The following is a 17,153-nucleotide window of genomic DNA, read 5'->3' on the forward strand; positions in this document are numbered from 1 at the left end:
CAGGTCAAACACATTTTTTAAAGGTTTACCATTTCTGTTCATCAGATAGGCGAAAATTAAGCAAACTGTCAAGGTGTCAACAAAGACTACATTGGTCAGCGTTGACCAACGCGGTGGAAAATGGACACTGCTGAGGGGAATGTGGACTGGTACAGCCATTTGAGGTGGGCAAGGGAGCATTTCTGCAATGTCTAGCAAAACTTTATGTGTATATTCCCTCTAAGCCAACAAAACAGGTCTAAAAATCTATCATAGAACAACAAACTTTTAATTGTACAAACTGATCTGTATGATTATTTGATTAATGGATGTCTACGAGACATTAAACTTGTCTGTCTGGCTGTCTTCTCTCGCAGTGCCTACCTAGCACATGGGCCTCACATGTGACAGGTACATGGTATTTGTCAAAGGAGTAAATGAATGTTTACTCAGAATTTTAAAAAAAGCTTTTAATCAATAATGGTTCTTGTTCATATTAACAAGAGGTAGTGGAATTATTCACAATGTTAACAGGCAGTAAAAAGTACTGTTTACTTTCAAAAATAAATCACATACATCAGCTTATAAAACTGATCACAATATTGGTAAGAGTCCAAACACCTAGGTGCCTGTTTTTCCACCTCAAATCCCTAGCTTCCCAAGTTAGTTCTGAAGGTTCTGCTGCTGCTGCTGCTAAGTCACTTCAGTCGTGTCCGACTGTGTGTGACCCCATAGACGGCAGCCCACCAGGCTCCCCCGTCCCTGGGATTCTCCAGGCAAGAACACTGGAGTGGGTTGCCATTTCCTTCTCCAATGTGTGAAAGTGAAAGTGAAGTCGCTCAGTCGTGTCCAACCCTTAGCGACCCCATGGACTGCAGCCTACCAGGCTCCTCCGTCCATGGGATTTTCTAGGCAAGAGTACTGGAGTGGTTTCTCATTGCCTTCTCCGTCTGAAGGTTCAACAGCAACAAAATACTCTTGAAACAAGTCAATTGCTAGCGAAGTCTATGGTGGGGTGATGTTAGTCACTCAGTTCATGCCCAACTCTTTGTCCACTGACAAATAAATGCCCCCATTTTGAAATGTATAAAAATTACACTGTGGGCTGAAAGAAATCACAATACCTGTGTAACCAGACTCAATATCCTTAAAAAAAAAAAGTGTACTCTTTAAGAAACACAAATTTCAAAGTCCAGCTGTTCTGCCCTCTTTGACATGCCCTAATTGAAGAAATATATCCCTAAAAATACAATGCACAGATTTTCCAATATAATTGGAAAAAGAACCAAAAACTTAAGAATCATCCCTTTTCCTTAGCTCTCAAATCCAACACAGAGATAGAGGTGTGCTCCAAAATCAAATGTAAATAACTTGTGGAGTATGTGTATTGTTAAATACCCTTGAAATTATATATAGAATAAAAAGAAGTGAAATTTTCAATTTTAACATTATTTGAAAACTGACCAGCCAACAGAAGATCTGATATCCATTGACAGATATCATCAATAATAAAAGTTTCAACAGTTAAGAATATGAATTGAGACAAGTATGTTGCTGGTGCACGTGCGTGTTCAGTTGCTCAATCATGTCCGACTCTTCACGATTCTATGGACTGTAGCACACCAGGCTCCTCTGTCCATGGGATTTCCCAGGCAAGAATACTGGAAGGGGTTGCAATTTCCTCCTCTGGGGGATCTTCTCGACCCAGGAATCGAACCCACGTCTCCCGCATCTCCTACATTGCAGGTGGATTCTTTACCACTGAGCTACAAAGAACCCCTTATGTTGGTGGGGGGTGGTATTATCAGCAATAAAATACTAATAAAACCCAGCCCCTCACTAAAACACTTGAGAAAATTCCAGATAAAGGCATTGTGCCCACCCACCAGACTAATCAAGGATGGGAGCTGAAGGTACTAGGAAGGCTGCTGCTGCTAAGTCACTTCAGTCGTGTCCGACTCTGTGTGACCCCATAGATGGAAGCCCACCAGGCTCCCCTGTCCCTGGGATTCTCCAGGCAAGAACACTGGAGTGGGTTGCCATTTCCTTCTCCAATGTGTGAAAGTGAAAAGTGAAAGTGAAGTCGCTCAGTCGTGTCCGACCCTTAGCGACCCCACAGACTGCAGCCTACCAGGCCTCCATCCATGGGATTTTCTAGGCAAGAGTACTGGAGTAGCTTGCCATTGCCTTCTCCAACTAGGAAGGCAAAAGCCATTAACATGGATCCAGTACTTTTCAGATGCTGGATACCACAGAGAAATGTGTTGTGCCCATTTTGGAGAGGTTAAACAACTTCCCCAATGGAAACAGTGACAGACTTTATTTTCTTGGGCTCCAAAATCACTGTACATGGTGACTGCCACCATGAAATTAAAGGACACTTGCTCCTTAGAAGAAAAGCGATGACCAACCTAGACAGCATATTAAAAAGCAGAGACATTACTTTGCCAAAAAAGGTCCATCTAGTCAAAGCTGTGGCTTTTTCAGTAGTCATGTATGGATGTGAGAGTTGGACTATAAAGAAAGCTGAGCACAGAAGAATCGCTGCTTTTGAACTGTGATATTGGAAAAGACTCCTGAGAGTCCCTTGGACTACAAGAAGATCAAACCAGTCAATCCTAAAGGAAATCAGTCCTGAATATTCATTGGAAGGACTGATGCTGAAGCTCCAATACTTTGGCCAACTGATGTGAACAACTGACTCACTGGAAAAGATCCTGATGCTGGGAAAGATTGACGGCAGGAGGAGATGACAGAAGATAAGATGGTTGGATGGCATCTCCGACTCGATGGACATGAGTTTGAGCAAGCTCAGGGAGTTGGCAATGGACAGGGAAGCCTGGCGTGCTGCAGTCCATGGGGTTGCAAAGAGTCAGACATGACTGAGTGACTGAACTGAACTGAAATAATTTCCCCAAGGTCACGCAGTTACTAAACAGTCATGATGAGATTTGTTTTCAGGAATGTGGACCCCAGAGGGATCCATATACCCTATGAACAGCTTGTTTGTGGTCTCAGGGAGCAACAGGTCTTAGTACTGGACAGATCTCATGACATCATCTGGTTTAGCTCTTGCCTGTAGTCAAGTAAGGCTTGATTAACCATAAGATCCATAAAAGAGAAGTGACTCTCCCAAGTTTACAGAGTTGGTGAGTTGAGTCAAGAGAAGTGAAAAAGCTGGGACTAAACACCAGGATTCACCACAGAGCAGGGCTCCTTCCACGACCTGGTCGTGTCAGCAAGTTATTCAGGAAAAAAACCTATGTTCCCACACATTTTTACTTCCTAAATCTGTATGGTTCCTCACTTTCTTGACCTGTGTTCTCAGGCCACCTTTGGTCAGGGACATAATCATTTTAAGTTGAAAAGGTGTTCGGTTCACATGCGATCTTAATTTGGCTTTGTTCAGATGTGTGGTGAAAAGATGAAAATGACTGACTAAAACTGTTACTTATTAGGATATTAAAACAGTTCTGCATCTAGTTACCCGGCAGTGTAGAAATGCAGGTTACAAGGCCTGGTTTTTCTGCGAACCAGAGCCAAGTCCTAAATCAAGAAGCCCTACACCATCAGGGTGCCGCCTCACTGGCGAAGCCACTGCTAGAAATGGGAAGCGATAAAGCACACCGTGGCCTGCAAATCCCAGCTGGGGAAGGAAAGAGGAACTAGGCCAAACCAGAATGAAAAGCTGGAGAAAGGCTGTCAAACCGCGCGGCAGGCCTCCCAGCGCCAACGTGCAAGGGTGCGGCCGGGGCCAGGGAGCCAGGCCAGCGGAGCTGCCCACGCCGCGCCCTCTCCACGACAACCAGCCCCACTCGCCTCTCCCGCGTGGCACGGGGGGCACCGTGGGACCGTGTCCGCGCCGAACCCCCGTCCCTTCCCCTAAACCCCCATCTCCAGCTAAAGCCACCGACGGGGAAGCGCTTCCCGCACGGCCCGGCGCGACCCTCCGGGGCACCCGCACGTTAAGCGCGCGGGGCGCGGCGGACGCCTCTCCCCGGGGGCACGGAGCTCCTGCGGGGGACGGTGGCGGCCGCGGCCCCTCCCGCCCAGCGCCCACCCGCTCGGCACCCGGCGGCCGGGAGCCGTCCCCGCCCGCACCTGGCGGCTGCGCGCCCGCCTACCTTGCTCCTTCAGGCTGGAGATGAGCTGCAGCTGCTTCTCCTCTTCCGAGCTGCTCATTTTGGCAGGTGGGGCCGGGAATAAAAGGAAAGGAGGGAGCAGAGAGGGGGTGCAGCCGGGGTGTGGGGGTTGGGGGGAAGAAAAAAGCAAGATGCCGCTGGCGGGCGGCTTCGCTACCCGGAAGTTGGATTTGCTCCCGCTCCTCCTCCTCCTCCTGCGGGCGCGGGGCGCGCGGGTGAGATCATCCCCGCGCACCTACTCCGCGGCCGCGGCGGCTTTACCTGCCGGCCGGCGGAGAGGCGGGGAGCGGGGCGGAGACAGGCCGGTCGCCCGGGGCACAGCGGGGAGGGGTGGGGACGCCGGAGGCGCCCTCGGTGACCACGGGACCGTCCACCGTGCTAGCCCGCGGCCGCGCTCGGCTTCCTCCGCCGCCCAGGCCGGCCCGCAGACTGCGCGGGCGGGAGGGCGTGCGCGGATCCTGCGTTGAGGGGGCGCTGGCTGGTTCCTGCACCCCCGTCTCCGCCTGCAACCCCGTCTCCGCCGGCACCCTCCTTTTGGACCCCCACCCCCACCCCCGGCCAGGCGCGTGTTCTGGAGGAAGCGTGCCCTGGGTCTGCAGCGTCTATGAGAAGCCCACTTTGAACGCTGTCAAAGGCCTCTCCCCACGAACTGAGACGTAATGAGCTAACAAACACCCAGATTCTTCCCCAGTTCTTGCACAGTGGACCCTGGGGGGTGGGGGCGCCGTGTGGACAAACCTAGGTTCCCCACCCCTTCCCCCAGGGGCAGGCTCTGTGTTGCACGTTTGGCACCTTGCAAAGCCTACAGATATTGAAACAGACCAGACGGGTAAGGTACACAGTGAGCCAAGGAGGGCGTGGTAAGTTAGTTAACTGCTCCTGGCTCCTGGGCTGGCTTCCTCCAGCTGCACTCGGTTTAAGAAATGGTCAAAACTGAGCCCTGCAGCCCACGGATCGCCAGGCACTGCAAATCATGTGGTCTGTGGTGGAAAGATCTCTTCAGGGTAGAGGCCACTGCAGTCCGAATGCCTAAGGTCACACAGCTGCCTGACATCAGAGGCTGGTGACGTTTGACTACCTTCTGCTCTGCTTGAACCCAGCTCTGAGTTCGAGCCTGACCAGAAGAGGGGCGGTAGGCCTGCCAGATTTCAAAATGGCCCTCCCCTACCCCCAATAGCTAGTCCTGAGTCAAGTTTCCTGATCTCTTTGAATCTCATCTGAAAAAAAAAAAAAGGGAATAATACGAATATCCAGTCTCCCAGAAGAGTTGTTAAGTGTTCAACAAGGAGAGGACCGCCACATCCATAATTTGACATGCCGTCTATGGGGTTGCACAGAATCGGACACGACTGAAGCGACTTAGCAGCAGCAGCAGGTATTCTTTAAAAAAAAAAAAAAAAAGTTTACAGCTCTGTGAACAAGGCATTGTGGATGCTAAAATGGGCACAGGCACTTTTACACTAATCATTAAGCATACAAAGTAAATCCAAACTCAATTAGGCTCGCTGCACATCTTGAGTTTTCTCACTATCTCAAAGCTCTTCCTGTGGGTTCTACACCTGCACCGTGCTTCTGCTCATTCCTCACTTCCTATTTTATGTAAATACCCAACTCTGTTTACTGAATGGATCTCCATGATGGATGGCGGAGGAGTGCTGGAATACAAGTAAAGACTGTAACTAGTATCTGATACTCCTCCCAAGTTCTAATTAAAAACAAACTGGAAAAAGATGGTAGCACTGCTTCCTCTTTTTCTAAAAAGGCAATACAGCATTTTAGCATAAGTGATTTAGTGTTAGAATGATCTAAAAAAGGCAGCACAGTGTTTTTAAATAGAGTGAATTAACATTTTGAAACTTTAAAAATAATTTTGGCATGAGGTCTTATTGTTCAGTCCTTTCCTTAGTTTTTCATAAGACAGTTTAAGAAATAATAATAACCAAATGGCCTTTGCCTTAAGATTACCTGAGATGGTATCTTAATCCTCGGAGTTTAAAGAAGGCCCAGTAAAATCCTCGGAGTTTAAAGAAGACCCTGAATTGCTTCAGACTCAAGTACATGAAACATGAATGAAATGTGCTGCCACCAGTTATTTTGCATCATGAGAAATCATTTATTTCCAGGAAAAAAAAAAAGATTTGAGTAACAAATCATGGCCATCTAGCTTTCATACTGCAGCCAGGAAACCTATTATATTAATAACTGATCAGGTCACTCTGCTGGATAATGCCAGAGGCCTCCTCCAAATCTAAATAATCAATTATTTTCTTACATTAAACCAAATACCAGCAGAGTGCCCGTTAAATATTTGTGTTAGTTCACAAGGCTCTATTTTTTAAATGGCTGATTTTTCTACTCCAATTATACAGTAATTTGGGTATCACTTTTGAACTTTAAGAATGAGTTGATTAATTATCAAATCTATAATCAAATTGAGTGCTTTGGTTCCACTCTGCACCCCCTTGAAATTAATCCTGTTTACCTTCCTTGAAATTAAAATAGCCTCCTGTAATACAATATGGTATTATCTTGAGGGCAGGGAATGAATTATTAGGATGGCTATTAGAGTCAATTATAGGGATTCAGCTCTCCCATTACACTATGGTTTATTTATATGATATGAATATTGATGGAAAGGATAGAAGTGATAATAATTAGTTTTTGTTCTACTTAATAATGCATATAGGGATTTATGTTGCAGGCATCACTATGGGTTCATTAACCTCCATAAAATATGTAATTAAAAACCTTTAAAAAGTGTTTTTAATATATACTAAGAGAGAAGGGAAGGAGAGACTTTTCAAAAATGAGTTGAAAGGCTATGTACCAAACTCGGGATGATGGCTGCCTCTAGGGGTAGAGGGCTTCCTCAGTGTTTCAGTGTCAAGAACCCACCTGCCACTGCAGGAGACACAGGAGAGACGCGTTTGATCCCTGGGTCGGGAAGATCCCCTGGAGGAGGACATGGCAACCCACTCCGTATTCTTGCCTGAGAAATACCATGGATAGAGGAGCCAGGTGGGCTACAGTCCATGGGGTCACAGAAGAACTGGACACCACTTAACAACTAAACAACAACAACCAGGGGTAGAAAGTGGAGGAACAGGCCCAAGGGGTGAGGAGTGGAGTGGGAGAGAGCAGTGATCAGTAGATTTTAACGTTTGTGTTGCCAGGAAATGAATGTAAAATCACATTATTTATGTAATCTTTTGAGGTATGCAGACAAGTAAGACTGAAATACAATAGGAAATGAAGGTTCATCTCCTTTTCACTAATTCCATATTAGGTAATCTACCCTTAAAGGCTTTACTATATTATTAATTATGATATAAAAATAATAACACTGGAACACTATTTAACAATAAAAAGAAATAAAAGTATTGATACATGCCACAGCATGGATAAACTTTGAAAACATTAAGTGAAAAAGCCAGTCAGAAAACACCAGACACTGTATGATTCCACTGATCTAGAATGTCCAAAATAGGCAAATCCGCAGAGAAAGTTAATCAGTGGTTGTCTAGGACTGTAGATGGCGGCGGGAAATGGTAAGTGGCTGCTAGTACATATGGGATTTTTCTTTGGGGTGGTAAAATTTTTCTAAAATTGATTGTTGTGATGATTGAACAACTCTGTGAATATATTCAGAACCATTAGATTGTACACTTTCGATACAAAAAAAAAAAGCGCTATATAAAAAAAAAAACTATAAAAACCGCTGTGACCTGGGCTCAGGGCTCTTTTCCACTCTTCACTGCACTGGAGGAGGCATGAGCCCTAGCTCAAGCTAGAAATAAACCCCATTCTTGCTTTTGAAAAAAAAAAAAAAGATTGTACACTTTCGGTGTACACTTTGCATGGGAAATTTTGTGGTGTGTGAATTTTATCTCAGAAAAGTTATTATTAAAAAAAAACAGGTTTTCAGAGGAAGAAAACTTTTACCTTAATAGACTACTTAAATAACTCTATTAAATTTTTAAACTTTTTGTATAAGTAGTTTTCATTTTTCAAATTTTATATATATTAATTCTACTTTTTATTAAACATTATGTCATATATATATTATTTTGCATCAGTAAAGTCTACATATTTACTCAGTATCACTCCATTATATCAATGAATACTTAGCTATTCTCAAATTCTACATTTGACTTGCCACTAGTATTTGCCGCTATAAATAATGCCACAGAAATACAAGGACCACTCCTAGACATGTCATAGTCAAATTGTTAAAAACTAAATATAACAATCAGGTCTTAAAAGCAGTCAAAGAAAAATACATATTACATACAGGAGAACAACAATAAAAGTGATGGCAGACTTATTATTTAATGTTGCAATCATTAAAGGATTACAATAAAATTTAACACTCAACAATATGAGACACAAATACATTGAAAGTAAAACAATGAAAAAAGACTCTTGAGAGTCCCTTGGACTGCAAGGAGATCCAACCAGTCCATTCTGAAGGAGATAGATCTTGGGTGTTCATTGGAAGGAGTGATGCTACAGCTGAAACTGCAATACTTTGGCCACCTCATGCGACGAGTTGACTCACTGGAAAAGACTCTGATGCTGGGAAGGATTGGGGGCGGGAGGAGAAGGGGACGACAGAGAATGAGATGGCTGGATGGCATCACCGACTCTGTGGACATGAGTTTGAGTGAACTCCGGGAGTTGGTGATGGACAGGGAGGCCTGGCGTGCTGTGATTCATGGGGTCACAAAGAGTCGGACACGACTGAGCGATTGAACTGAACTGAACTGAACAAATAGTAAGCAAAAGAGAAATGGGGTGGTATACCAATATCAGAAAAACAGACTTTTAAGTCAAAAATCTATTACAAGAGACAAAGGAGGACATGATGTATTCACAAAAGTATCAATTCATCAAGTATATGTAACAATTACAAGCAGATATACAGCAAACAAACAACTCCCAAAACATACAGAGCAAACACTGACAGAACTAAAGGGAGAAATAGACAGTTTAGCAATAATAGTTAGAGATTACAAAGTCCCACTTTCAATAGTGGGTACAAAATTTAGGTAGAAGATCAGTAAGGATGGAGAGGACTTAACACTATAAACCAAATAGATATAACAGACATATATAGAATACTCCGAACAGCAGGTGCACAATTCACATTCTTCTCAAGTGCACATGGGAACATTCTCCAGGATAGATATGTTTGACCAAGAATTTAGTATCAGTAAATTTAAAAAAATTAAAATCATATAATGGTACAAAGTATCTTCTTCAACCATAATGGAATGATATTAGAAAATCAGCACTAGAAGAAAATTCTGGAAAATCCACAAATATAGATATGAAATAACACCCTCTTCAATAACTAAAGGTTCAAAGAAGAAATTACAAGGGAAATCAGAACACAGGATAAAAAACAAAAATATACAGAAAATTATGGGGTGCAGTGAAGGCAGGTGAGTGCTCCCAGGGAAATCTATAGCTGTAAATGGCTAACTTTATACGTTAAGAGAAAAGAAAAAGAAGAGTAAAATAAATCCAAAGTTAGCAAAAGGAAAGAAGTAATGAAGATAAGAATGAAGATAAATACAGTAACACAAATGGAAACACAATAGAATCAATGAAATCCAAAGTTACTTCTTTGAAAATATCAACAAAATTGACAAATCTTTGGCTAACCTTAATAATGAGAGATGATAAAAATAACTAAAATCAGAAATGAAAGTGGAGACATTACCAACAATACAAAAATAAAAAGAATTATAAGAAAATAATATGAATAATTATATACCAACAAATTAGAAAACCTAGATGAAATGAACAGATTTCTAGAAACATACAAATCACATAGACTGACTTAGGAAAAGAAAATCTCAGTAGACTCCTAACAAGTAAAGAGATTGAATCAGTGATCAAAAACATGCCAGTGAAGAAAAGTCCAGGATAGATGCCTTCACTAGTGAATTCTACCAAGTATTTAAAGTACAATTACTATTTCCTCTGTTCTGTTCAGTCACTCAGTCGTGTCCGACTCTTTGCGACCCCATGGACTGTAGCCTACCAGGCTTCCCCATCCATGGGATTCTCCAGGCAAGAATACTGGAGTGGGTTACCATTTCCTTCTCCAGGGGATCTTCCCGACCCAGGGATCGAACCCGGGTCTCCCGCATTGGAGGCAGACGCGTTAACCTCTGAGCCACCAGGGAAGCCCATTCAAAAAATAGAAAACAAGGGAACACTTCCTAATTCTATGAAGTCAACATTACTGTCATATCAAAGCCAAATAAAGACATCACAAGAAAATTTTAGACCAATAACCCTTGTAAATACAGATAAAACATCCACAACTAAATAACTAGCAGCTAATGCTTATTTAACTTATATGCAGAGTACATCATGAGGAACGCTGGGCTGGAAGAAGCACAAGCTGGAATCAAGATTGCTGGGAGAAATATCAATAACCTCAGATATGCAGATGACACTACCCTTATGGCAGAAAGTGAAGAGGAACTCAAAAGCCTCTTGATGAAAGTGAAAGAGGAGAGTGAAAAGGTTGGCTTGAAGCTCAACATTCAGAAAACAAAGATCATGGCGTCTGGTCCCATCACTTCGTGGGAAATAGATGGAAAAACAGTGGAAACAGTGTCAGACTTTATTTTTTTGGGCTCCAAAATCACTGCAGATGCTGATTGCAGCCATGAAATTAAAAGACGCTTGCTCCTTGGAAGGAAAGTTATGACCAACCTTGATAGTATATTAAAAAGCAGAGACATTACTTTGCCAACCAAGGTCCGTCTAGTCAAGGCAATGGTTTTTCCCGTGGTCATGTATGGATGTGAGAGTTGGACTGTGAAGAAAGCTGATCGCTGAAGAATCGATGCTTTTGAACTGTGGTGTTGGAGAAGACTCTTGAGAGTCCCTTGGACTGCAAGGAGATCCAAGCAATCCATTCTAAAGGAGATCAATCCTGGGTGTTCATTGGAGGGACTGATGCTAAAGCTGAAACTGCAATACTTTGGCCACCTCATGCGATGAGTTGACTCACTGGAAAAGACTCTGATGCTGGGAGGGGTTGGGGGCGGGAGGAGAAGGGGACGACGGAGAATGAGATGGCTGGATGGCATCACCGACTCTGTGGACATGAGTTTGAGTGTACTCCGGGAGTTGGTGATGGACAGGGAGGCCTGGCGTGCTGTGATTCATGGGGTGGCGGAGAGTCGGACACGACTGAGCGACTGAACTGAACTGAACTGAATCCAACAGAACATTAAAGGGATTATACAACATGACCAAGTATCCCCAGGATATATCATGTTTTTAGCCACAAAATGTTGTAACAGATTTAAGAGAGAAGGCAATGGCAAGCCACTCCAGTACTCTTGCCTAGAAAATCCCATGGATGGAGGAGCCTGGTAGGCTGCAGTCCTTGGGGTCTTAAGGGTCGGACACGACTGAGAGACTTCACTTTCACACATTGGAGAAGGAAATGGCAACCCACTCCAGTGTTCTTGCCTGGAGAATCCCAGGGATGGGGGAGCCTGGTGGGCTTCCGTCTATGGGGTCACACAGAGTCGGACACGACTGAAGTGACTTAGCAGCAGCAACGTGCTGTGATTCATGGGGTTGCAAAGAGTCAGACACAACTGAGTGGCTGAACTGAATTGAAACCATATCAAGTATCTTTTCCAGTCACAATGGTAGCCACTTTGAAATATACCCAGAGAATTCTGTTATCCTTAACAAGGCCTGTCTTCAGGAGAAACTATTTTACTGAGATTTTATCAAAGCTTAATAACCTGGAGAATGAAAATACCCAACTGAGGCCTGGTCCACTCTCCCTCACAGGGAAAGAAAAGTACCTAACCCCAGTCCCTTCATGTGGCATAAGGGATTACCCAACTCCAGTCTTCTCATCTACCAGAAGGGGTAAATTATTTTTAAGGTCACAGCCCAGGGGCACAGTTTCACTAAAAGACCAAGGTCCAATCATAGGTCTATAGAATGCATCCCTTCCCCTTAAGCTTTATCATCACATTTGTAGCATTCCTATATAATAATAGGGGATTACAATGGAAAGGATTGCATGTCTAAGATCTTAAGTCTTTACAGAAACCCCAAAACACAGAAGAGACAAAACAAGGTCACTAGAGGAAAATTTAGCCCCTGACACCTACAGCAAGCAGTAAACACAGCTTGCTGCCTAGCCAAATAAATGTAAAACTTCACAGTAAAGGCCTATTTACCTCAGTTCTTTTTACCCAGTACATCATGAACAGGTTTAAACAAAAAATTACAAGGCATACTAAAAGGTCAAAAACAGCTTAAATAGACATAGAATGTCTTCAGACCTGGCCTCAGATATGGCAAAGTTTTAGAAATTTCAGACCAGGAATTTAAAATGGCTACAAATAAGATGCTAAGGGATGGAATGAAACAAGTGGACAATGTACAAGATGGGCAATGTAAGCACAGAGACAGAAACTCTAAGAAAGAGTCAAAAAGAAATGCGAGAAATAAATATATTTTAACAGAAATGAAGAATGCCTTTGATGGGCCCATGAACAAACTGGACACAAATGAGGAAAGAAACTTCCCAAACTGAAAAGCAAAGATGAAAAAAAAAGCAACACACTATCCAAGAAATGTGGGACAATTACCAAAGGTTTAATATACATATAATTGATCTTCCTGACCCAGGGATTGAACCCTTCCTTATGTCTCCTGCATTGGCAGGTAGGTTCTTTACCACTAGCGCCACCTGGGAAGTCCAGCTGAAATACCAGGAGAAGAAAGAAAAAAATCTAAGAAATATTTGAAGTAATAATGACAGAGAATTTTTCAAAGTTAATGACAAACACCAAACTGCAGAACAGGAAGCTCAGAGAATACCAAACAGAATACAAAAAAATCTACATGTTGGAATGTCATATCAAAAACGTCAAGAAAATAATGGCCCATGAGTCATGAAAAAAATGGCCAATTTTACACAGGAAAAGATGTGCAAAATCATTAGCCACTAGGTAAATGCAAATCAAAACCACAATGAAATATCACTTCACACTCAAAGACTGCTATAATCAGTAGAGACAATAACAAGTGTTTGAGGACATGTGGAGAAACTGGAACCCTCATACATTGCCAGTGGCAATGTAAAATGCTGTAGCCATTCTGAAAACAATTTGGCAGCCCCTAAAAAAGTTTAAGAGTAACCATATGACCCAGAAATTTCACTCCTATGTATATACCCAAGACAATTAAAACCATATGTTCACACAGAAACTTGTATGTGAATGTTAATAGCATTATTTATAACAGTCAAAAAGTAAAAGCACCCCAAATGTCCATCAGTTGGTAAATGGATAAACAAAATATGGTATGTCCATACAACAGAATGGGAAGATCACCTGGAGAAGGGAATGGGTACCCACTCCAGTATTCTTGCCTGGAGAATTCCATGGACAGAGAAGCCTGGCAAATCACAGTCTATGGGGTCCCAAAGAGTCGGACACGACTGAAGGACTAACACTTTCACCTTTTTCATACAACAGAATAGTATTTGTACGGGAATGAAGTACTGAGACATGCTATAAATGGACAACCTTGAAGACATTATGCTAAGAAGACACGTATGATTCTATTTACATAAAATGTCTAGTAATGGAAAATTGGAGACCAAAATTAGATTAGCGGCTGCCAAGGGCTGGAGGTAGGAGGGAATGAGGAATGGGTGTGAGGTTTCTGTAGTGATGAAAGTGCTCTGAAATTAGATAGCAATGACATCTGCATTTTTATGACATCTGTTTTTATATATTCGAAACACTTTAAAACTCTACAATTTAAAAGAGTGATTTTATGCTATGTAAATTGTATCTTAAAAAATTATCTTAAAAATAGCACTTTCTGACTATGTATGGTAATGGATATTAACTAAACTTACTGTGGTGATCATTTTGCAATATATACACAAATACTGAATCCTTGTGTTATATACCTAAAACTAATATATATGTTAATTATATCTCAATTGTTTAAAAACCTAAGGCAATGAATGATACTGTATGATACTATAACAACGGATACATCTGTCCAAACTCAGAATGTACAACACCGAGAGTAAGCCATAATAAAAACTATGGACTTTGGCTGATTACAGTCTGTCAATGTAAATTCATCAGTTGTAATAAACATCTCATTTTGGTGTGAGATATTGATAATGGAGGAGTCTTTGCATACACTGGGACAGAAGGTACATGAGAAACCTGTATACCTTCCTTTCAGTTTTGCTGTGTACCTGAAACTATTCTAATAAATAGTCTTTAAATATGGAGGGGAAGACTTTAAAAAGAATAATTTACATCATTCAACACTGAGAAATTATTAAACATGGGTCATGTACCAGACACTGTTAGACTTGGGTGATAAGAGAAATGAATATAAAATGACCCTCTCACTCTCAAACACACCAATCTGTTAATTAAAGCAAACATAGCAAAAGATAGCTGTAATACAGGTATCTGCTACTTTTTGAGAGTTCACTGTACAACAACTTCACTTTTACAGAAGATCTACAAAAGGCAGGGGAACCAGAGATCAAATTGCCAAAATCCGTTGAATCATTGAAAAAGTAAGAGAGTTCCAGAAAAAAACATCTATTTCTGCTTTATTGACTACACCAAAGCCTTTGACTGTGTGGATCACAACAAACTGTGAAAAATTCTTAAAGAGATGAGAATACCAGACCACCTGACCTGCCTCTTGAGAAATCTGTATGCAAATCAAGAAGCAACAGTTAGAACTGGACATGCAACAGCAGACTGGTTCCAGATTGGGAAAGGAGTAGTTTGAAGCTGTATATTGTCACCCTGCTTATTTAACTTATATGCGGACTACATCATGTGAAATGCCAGGATGGATGAAGCACAAGCTGGAATCAAGATTGCCAGGAGAAATATCAATAGCCTCAGATATGCAGATGACACCACCCTTATGGCAGAAAGTGAAGAGGAACTAAAAAGCCTCTTGGTGAAAGTGAAAGAGGAGAGTGAAAAAGTTGGCTTAAAACTCAACATTCAGAAAGCTGAGATCATGGCATCCGGTCCCATCACTTCATGGCAAATAGTTGGGGAAACAATGGAAAGAGTGAGAGACTTTATTTTTGGGGGGCTCCAAAATCACTGCAGATGGTGACTGCAGCCATGAAATTAAAAGATGCTTGCTTCTTGGAAGAAAAGCTATGACCAACCTAGACAGCATATCAAAAAGCAGAGACATTACTTTGCCAACAAAGGTCTGTCTAGTCAAAGCTATGGTTTTTCATGTATGGATATGAGAGTTGGGCCATAAAGAAAACTGAGCGCTGCAGAATTGATGCTTTTGAACTGTGGTACTGGAGAAGACTCTTGAGAGTCCCTTGGACTGCAAGGAGATCCAACCAATCCTAAAGGAAATCAATCCTGAATATTCATTGAAAGAACTTATGCTGAAGCTGAAGCTCCAATACTTTGGCCACCTGATGTGAAGAACTGACTCACTGGAAAAGATCCTGATGCTGGGAAAGATTGAAAGCAGGAGAAGGGGACTACAGAGGATGAGATGATTGGATAGCATCACCAACTTGATGGACATGAGTTTGAGCAAACTCCGGGAATGGTGATGGACAGGAAGCCTGGCGTGCTGCAGTCCATGGGGTCAGAGAGTCAGACACGACTGAGTGACTGAACTGAAGCTGAAACTGAACCTGTTTTCACTTTTATTAAAAGAGGCGAAAAGCAAAAATAGTGTGTTCAGTGTTTGTTTTGCAGCAAGCCCAATGGAGCTGCAAGAGTGTCACGCCAAGCTCCTTCCCTGGGAACTCTACTCAGCATCAAGTTGCCACAGCTTTGAACTCTGTGAGCATCTCTGCTTTATTTTGATATATTTTGTTCATATGTTAGCAAGATGCATTCTAAGGTACTTGCTTCTTTACCTTATACCATTTCAGCTTAGGAAAGATTTCAGAAGGATGTTCTACTTTTGAATAGTCATACAAAACCTGTACAGTATGATGGATTTGTGATGGTATCAATATTCAGAGGCAGTAAGTGAGATAAAGGAGGCAATGATTCACTCTCTTTGTTAGAATTAGAACATACTTTCTTGAGGAGTGGGATTTCAAGGCAGATCTTGAAAAATGAATTGCAGTTTGCAGGGGATTTGCAGAGAAAGAAACTCCAGACACTGAAAAAGATTATGCAAATACACGTATGTTAAAAAAAAAATGACTAAAAGTCAGTTCAATGGTATAGTCTTAACCAACCCACTTGAAACACAACTGAGTTGCCTTCCTTGAATTAGCTGTCATCATATCAGTGTTAACAGTCTCCTGAAGATCAGGTTTCTCTGAGTGGAAATGCCTTTTACAACTATAAAAGGGGTGGGGCATAGTCCAGTGGAAGAGAGGGGAACCATACAAATACCCTATATACAAACAAACCCTGATAGTAACAACCATAAACAAAAGTGCATGACAGTATTTCTTAGAATATATAATTAATGTTACGAATAAGATTAAGTGGATCTATGTGCTGAGGTAATGTAAATAATTCCCCATCAACTCAATCAGACCCAAACAATGACACTAGCTTAACTTATCTGGGTAAATAAAAGCTCTTATTGTTTTCATATTCTTACAACTAGATAATCAACACTCATTCATAAAGCGAACATAGCTATGATTAAATATAAATTCCAGATAGGAAAGATTCATTTTACAACTTTCCCAGCTGATTAGGCACATTGGCACAATCCTGTTACCTACCCCCTTTTCTGAGGCAGACTTCATCAATCTGGAAAATGAAGGCAGGCCATTGATTGGAGGGCAAACCTGAAAAGGATTAAACACTTAGCATGGCATTCTAAAATACTGTAATTACAGTGCAATTAACCATACTGCATATTAAATGTGCAACTCTAAAATGTGTTCAGACTCCCCAATTATAACTAGTTATTCTTCAAAGAATTTTGCCGCCCACATTGAATTTTCTCTAGTGCTTCTTTGTTATAATT

At 41.9% G+C, this 17,153-nt stretch overlaps 1 protein-coding gene across 1 annotated transcript in view; it reads right to left on the reverse strand.

The window, feature by feature from the left end:
- SHTN1 (shootin 1) overlaps window positions 1–4,480 on the reverse strand; it is a 111,251-nt gene extending 106,771 nt beyond the window's left edge. Inside the window, exon 1 of the mRNA XM_055424570.2 lies at window positions 4,104–4,480. Coding sequence (XP_055280545.2) covers window positions 4,104–4,161 — 58 coding nt within the window. The 5' untranslated portion in view covers window positions 4,162–4,480. The remainder of the gene's footprint in view (window positions 1–4,103) is intronic.
- Between the last annotated feature and the right edge of the window lie 12,673 nt (window positions 4,481–17,153).

Source organism: Moschus berezovskii, chromosome 12, assembly GCF_049115385.1.
Source record: "Moschus berezovskii isolate FMDL1 chromosome 12, NW_MosBer_1.0, whole genome shotgun sequence".
Taxonomy (NCBI): domain Eukaryota; kingdom Metazoa; phylum Chordata; class Mammalia; order Artiodactyla; family Moschidae; genus Moschus; species Moschus berezovskii.